The sequence below is a fragment of the Panulirus ornatus genome, chromosome 43 (assembly GCF_036320965.1).
Source record: "Panulirus ornatus isolate Po-2019 chromosome 43, ASM3632096v1, whole genome shotgun sequence".
Taxonomy (NCBI): domain Eukaryota; kingdom Metazoa; phylum Arthropoda; class Malacostraca; order Decapoda; family Palinuridae; genus Panulirus; species Panulirus ornatus.
The window spans coordinates 5,459,179-5,465,846 of record NC_092266.1 but is presented as its reverse complement, the minus strand read 5'-3'; the positions used below and the strand labels follow the sequence as shown (position 1 = coordinate 5,465,846).

Sequence of the window (6,668 nt, the reverse complement as noted above, 5' to 3'; positions counted from 1 at the left end):
AAGACAACAAAGGCCACATTCGTTCACACTCAGTCTCTAGCTGTCATATATAATGCACCAAAACCACAGCTCCCTTTCCACATCCAGGCTCCACAAAACTCTCCATGGTTCACGCCAGACACTTCACATGCTCTGGTTCAATCCACTGACAGCATGTCGACCCCGGCATACCGCATCGTTCCAATTCACTCTATTCCTTGCACGCCTTTCACCCTCCTGCATGTTCAGGCCTCGATCGCTCAAAATCTTTTTCATTTCATTAATATGTAATCTATTAATGTCTACTGACCTTTCCTACTCATGTGTATATCCCGTTTTTCAAACTAGGTATTGTCAATCACCATTCCTTTTCTAGCATACAACTTTAAAAGTTGTTAACCATGAAATGATTTATCATATAAAATACAACAATAATAATATGCAATCAACATTTTGGTGTATGTAATATAAACGATAAAACATGTAATGGCAACTCTACTCTCAAACGTTTTGAGCCACTGAGCGGAAACATCAACAAAACTACACATCACTTATGTAAAAAGAGATGAAAAATATTTCTGGTCATGCATTTTTATCATCATATGGATATCTTTGAAATTGTAAGGTTAAATACAATTTCTAAACAACTTGAAAAACATGAATTTTGACAGTGGGATGTTAATGGGTTAAAGAAGTAATTTAAGTTAATAAACTTGGAAAAGAGTTATATGTACAGGAACACCATGTGAAATTAAGTAAAACGTTACATAGGGTGAGAGTGACTGAAGTAAGGGAAGGGGAAGAGGAGTGGAAAGTATTTAGGGAAGTTGTGTTTGGGTATTACTTTTGTTTTAGCTCCTGAGAGCCTCAACCATTAACTAGACCATGCGAGTGCATTATGTGATTACTGTGTGGCTACTGGTAACTCAAGGGTGGGCCATTTTGATAATTGTTTCTTTCCTTACACCATGAAGCTCTGGAGGTCTCTGTCCATTCATGTCTTCCCCAATAACTATGATTTGACACTTCTTTAAAGAGTTTTTTACTTCCTTCAAAATTCGTAAATACTTTTCCTTGTCTTTTTCCCTTTCGGTTAAATTATATTTCAATTAAGGCCCACCAATGATGTTAAGTGTGTCACATGCAGTAAGGAAGGCATATGAGAAAGTGTAGTGCGTAGTGGGACGAGGAAGCTAAATTGCTAGTGAAAGAGAAAAGAGAGGTGTATAGGTAGTACCCATTGGGAAGGTAAAATGACTGGCAGGCATACAAAAATGAGCAACAAGAGGCCATAAGAAAGGTATATAAGCTGAAGAAAAGGGCAGATGAGACATGGGGTAGGTAAGTAACGATGAATTTTAGGGAGAGCAAGAAACATTTTTGGAAAGACGTATTTCATGTGAGAAGAACAAATAGAATTAACAGGCATGACAGTAATGGAGGCAGATGGGGAAGTGGTAACATGGATCAATATATATATATATATATATGGTTTCAGAAGTGGTAGAGGATGTGTGGATCAGGTGTTTGCTTTGAAGAATGTATGTGAGAAATACTTAGAAAAGCAAATGGATTTGTATGTAGCATTTATGGATCTGGAGAAGGCATATGATAGAGTTGATAGAGATGCTCTGTGGAAGGTATTAAGAATATATGGTGTGGGAGGAAAGTTGTTAGAAGCAGTGAAAAGTTTTTATCGAGGATGTAAGGCATGTGTACGTGTGGGAGGAGGGGAAGGTGGTTGGTTCTCGGTGAGTGTAGGTTTGCGGCGGGGGTGTGTGGTGTCTCCGTGGTTGTTTAATTTGTTTATGGATGGGGTTGTTAGGGAGGTGAATGCGGGAGTTTTGGAAAGAGGGGCAAGTATGAAGTCTGTTGGGGATGAGAGAGCTTGGGAAGTGAGTCAGTTGTTGTTCGCTGATGATACAGCGCTGGTGGCTGATTCATGTGAGAAACTGCAGAAGCTGGTGACTGAGTTTGGAAAAGTGTGTGGAAGAAGAAAGTTAAGAGTAAATGTGAATAAGAGCAAGGTTATTAGGTACAGTAGGGTTGAGGGTCAAGTCAATTGGGAGGTGAGTTTGAATGGAGAAAAACTGGAGGAAGTGAAGTGTTTTAGATATCTGGGAGTGGATCTGGCAGCGGATGGAACCATGGAAGCGGAAGTGGATCATAGGGTGGGGGAGGGGGCGAAAATCCTGGGGGCCTTGAAGAATGTGTGGAAGTCGAGAACATTATCTCGGAAAGCAAAAATGGGTATGTTTGAAGGAATAGTGGTTCCAACAATGTTGTATGGTTGCGAGGCGTGGGCTATGGATAGAGTTGTGCGCAGGAGGATGGATGTGCTGGAAATGAGATGTTTGAGGACAATGTGTGGTGTGAGGTGGTTTGATCGAGTGAGTAACGTAAGGGTAAGAGAGATGTGTGGAAATAAAAAGAGCGTGGTTGAGAGAGCAGAAGAGGATGTTTTGAAGTGGTTTGGGCACATGGAGAGGATGAGTGAGGAAAGATTGACCAAGAGGATATATGTGTCGGAGGTGGAGGGAACAAGGAGAAGAGGGAGACCAAATTGGAGATGGAAAGATGGAGTGAAAAAGATTTTGTGTGATCGGGGCCTGAACATGCAGGAGGGTGAAAGGAGGGCAAGGAATAGAGTGAATTGGAGCGATGTGGTATACCGGGGTTGACGTGCTGTCAGTGCATTGAAGCAGGGCATGTGAAGTGTCTGGGGTAAACCATGGAAAGCTGTGTAGGTATGTATATTTGCGTGTGTGGACGTATGTATATACATGTGTATGGGGGGGGGGGGGGGTTGGGCCATTTCTTTCGTCTGTTTCCTTGCGCTACCTCGCAAACGCGGGAGACAGCGACAAAGTATAATAAAAAAAATAATATATATATATATATATATATATATATATATATATATATATATATATATATATATATATATATATATGTATATATATACATATATATATATATATATATATATATATATATATATATATATATATATATATATATATATATATATATATATATATATATATATATATATATATATATATATATATATTACACAAACCTCCAACAGCTAGGATCGAACCCGGGACAGGCGGTGGCGCTACCGCTGGGCTATGATCATAAAACAGCGGTCGCGCTCCCTAATGTTGCATTGGGGTCCCGAGTTCGATCCTGGCTGTTGGAGGTTTGTATGTTGTATGAAGATGTGCATTCATACGCGCTTTGTTAACCTCTCTCTCTCTCTCTCTCTCTCTCTCTCTCTCTCTCTCTCTCTCTCTCTATATATATATATATATATATATATATATATATATATATATATATATATATATATATATATATATATATAAACAAAATTATGGACATACATAGAAGATATTCCATCTGATTTTTTTGTTGTTTAATTCTTTTCGTTTAGGTGTTATTTGTTGGACTTTCTAGGTCCTCTTATTTCTGGTTGCTTACCGTAGCTTTTGAATTGATTATTTGATTTGATTGTTAGTTGTTTATTTGGGCTTATTAAGATGCTATTTTCAACATCACTCGGGTTTATCATGGTCAAACGCCATCTTCACTACATCCTCACAATCATTTTGAATATCAATGGCTTTTCTGTGGTGTAAGGTTATTTTCAAAACATCTTCATAGTCATCTTGTTTTCATCATCGATGACGTTTATCTTGGTCAAAGACTATCTTCACTACATCCTTATACTTATCTCATTTTCAGTATCATTGGCCTCTATCTTGTTAAAAGTCATCTTCACTACATCCTCATAATCATCATACTTTCAATATCACTGGCGTGTTTTTTGGTCAAATGTCATCTTGATTACATCCTTTTAGAAAGTCACTTTCAATAGCACTGAACTTTATCTTAATGAAAATCTATCTTCACTAGGTCCTCACAGCCACCTCGTTTTCAATATCAGTGGCCTTTATCTTGGTCAAGGCCATCTTCACTACATCCTCATATATATATATATATATATATATATATATATATATATATATATATATATATATATATATATATATATATATATATATATATATATTGGAAAGGATCACAATTTTGCGCGTGATCAAGATATTCCTATGAGTCCACAGGGAAAATGAAACACGAAAAGTTCCCAAGTGCACTTTCGTGTAATCACATCATCAGGGGAGACACAAGAGAGGAATATAACAGTCAGTTGATATACATCGAAGAGACGAAGTTAGGACGCCATCTGGTAAACATGTGATTGTCCATGTCACATGTTTACCAAATGGCGTCCTAGCTTCGTCTCTTCGATGTATATCAACTGACTGTTATATTCCTCTCTTGTGTCTCCCCTGATGATGTGACTAAAAGGGAAGGGAGCGGGAGGCTGGAAATCCTCCCATCTCGTTTTTTTTTTTTTTTTTTTTTCTTCCAAAAGAAGGAACAGAGAAGAGGGCCAGGTGAGGATATTCCCTCAAAGACCCAGTCCTCTGTTCTTAACGCTACCTCGCTATCGCGGGAAATGGCGAATAGTATGAAAGAAAAAGAAATATATATATATATATATATATATATATATATATATATATATATATATATATATATATATATATATATATACACATATATATATATGAATATGTATATATATATATATATATATATATATATATATATATATATATATATATATATATATATATATATATATATATATATATATATATATATATATATATATATATATATATATATATAAATATATATGAATAAGTATATAAAAATAAGTATAAAAAAAATATATATATATATACATATATATATATATATATATATATTTTTTTTTTTTTTTTTTGCTCTGTCGCTGTCTCCCGCGTTTGCGAGGTAGCGCAAGGAAACAGACGAAAGAGATGGCCCAACCCACCCCCATACACAATGTATATACATACACGTCCACACACGCAAATATACATTCCTATACATCTCAATGTACACATATATATACACATAGACACATACATATATACCCATGCACACAATTCACACTGTCTGCCTTTATTCATTCCCATCGCCACCTCGCCACACATGGAATACCATCCCCCTCCCCCTCATGTGTGCGAGGTAGCACTAGGAAAAGACAACAAAGGCCCCATTCATTCACACTCAGTCTCTAGCTGTCATGCAATAGTGTCCGAAACCACAGCTCCCTTTCCACATCCAGGCCCCACACAACTTTCCATGGTTTACCCCAGACGCTTCACATGCCCTGATTCAATCCACTGACAGCACGTCAACCCCGATATATATATATATATATATATATATATATATATATATATATATATATATATATATATATATATATATATATATATATATATATATATATATATATATATATATATATATACATATATATATATTGTGTGTGTGTGTGTGTGCCCTATACTATATTTTTGAATCTGAGGTACCCAGTTACAGGAAGCTTCACTATATTTCTGCACTTCTGGGATATGAAAGTTTACTTCGTCAATCAAAACACGAAGGAAAGCACCAACTCGGTATCTCTAGCGTTACAATATCAGAGTTTACCAGGTCAGCCCAAACCCCCACAGAAGACACTACTCTCAAAATGACTGTAATTCAGAGAAGAGACGTGGAAATTCTCGTCTCCCAAGCACAGGTGGTCTTGGGTGCTGGGGGGAACGGGAAGGCCTTCCTTGTTCCGTGGCAGGAGGAAAGAGCCGTGCTGAAGGTCTCTCACAAAGCTGAGGATAACAAACTCATGCAAGAGGCCCAACACATGGCTCACCTTGAAGGAGCCGGAGGTGTCCCTAGGCTTTATGCTACCTGCGAAAACCCACCGTCCATTGTGATGAGCTACGCGGGCCGATCGACTCTCGAGGATGTCTTGAGGGGCAACAATCCACAAGGTCGCTTCGATCTCCTGCAGCTGGCACTGTTGGTTGGACACAGACTGCAGGAGATGCACGACAAAGGGATAATCCACAATGATCTGAAGAACGATAATGTGATCGTGAGCGGCGATCCTCAGGCGCCCCAAGTGAGCATCATTGATCTGGGGTTTGCCTGTGTCGAACACCAGAACCTGGGGCTCAACTCCTCTCCTGGTAAATGCCTATGGATTGCGCCAGAGGTGAGGTCTGGCCAACCCAGCACCACGGCGTCTGACGTGTACTCCTATGCCTTCCTCCTGAGTCAGATTATCAAACAAGTTTACCGGAGTCGCCGCTCACGCTTGGCCACTATTGTCAAACAGGCTAAAAAGGAGGATCCCTCTGCTCGACCCACATTGGACCTTATTATGAAAGACTTGCAATATGCCATCGACAGGAGTTTGGCAGCATGAAGGAATGTCCAGAATGTCCAGGCCGATAAACCTTTGCTGACGACATAGCCAATATATATATATATATATATATATATATATATATATATATATATATATATATATATATATATATATACAAACTACATTGCAACTTACATATAAATAGAATCATCAAGCTTCACTATATTAACTTTACTATATTTGAATATAAACAAGGTCTAACCGAGGTTACTTGGTTGAGCAAGACGTGAGAATATCATCAACTGGCCCTCCAGCCCTGGGTTGAAATTGTCGTTCTGACGTATTTCGAGTTCAGTGCTGATACAGGACC

At 38.0% G+C, this 6,668-nt stretch overlaps 1 protein-coding gene across 1 annotated transcript; it reads left to right on the top strand.

Moving 5' to 3' along the window:
• The first annotated feature begins 5,617 nt into the window (after positions 1-5,617).
• LOC139762267 (uncharacterized) lies at positions 5,618-6,355 on the top strand. Its single transcript, XM_071686861.1, has one exon. It carries the CDS (start codon positions 5,618-5,620, stop codon positions 6,353-6,355), a length of 738 nt encoding a protein of 245 aa, XP_071542962.1.
• Positions 6,356-6,668: the final 313 nt, after the last annotated feature.

What these genes read in the sequence shown, in the direction of transcription:
- LOC139762267 (XM_071686861.1), top strand. Translation starts at nt 5,618, where the DNA reads ATGACTGTAATTCAGAGAAGAGACGTGGAAATTCTCGTCTCCCAAGCA.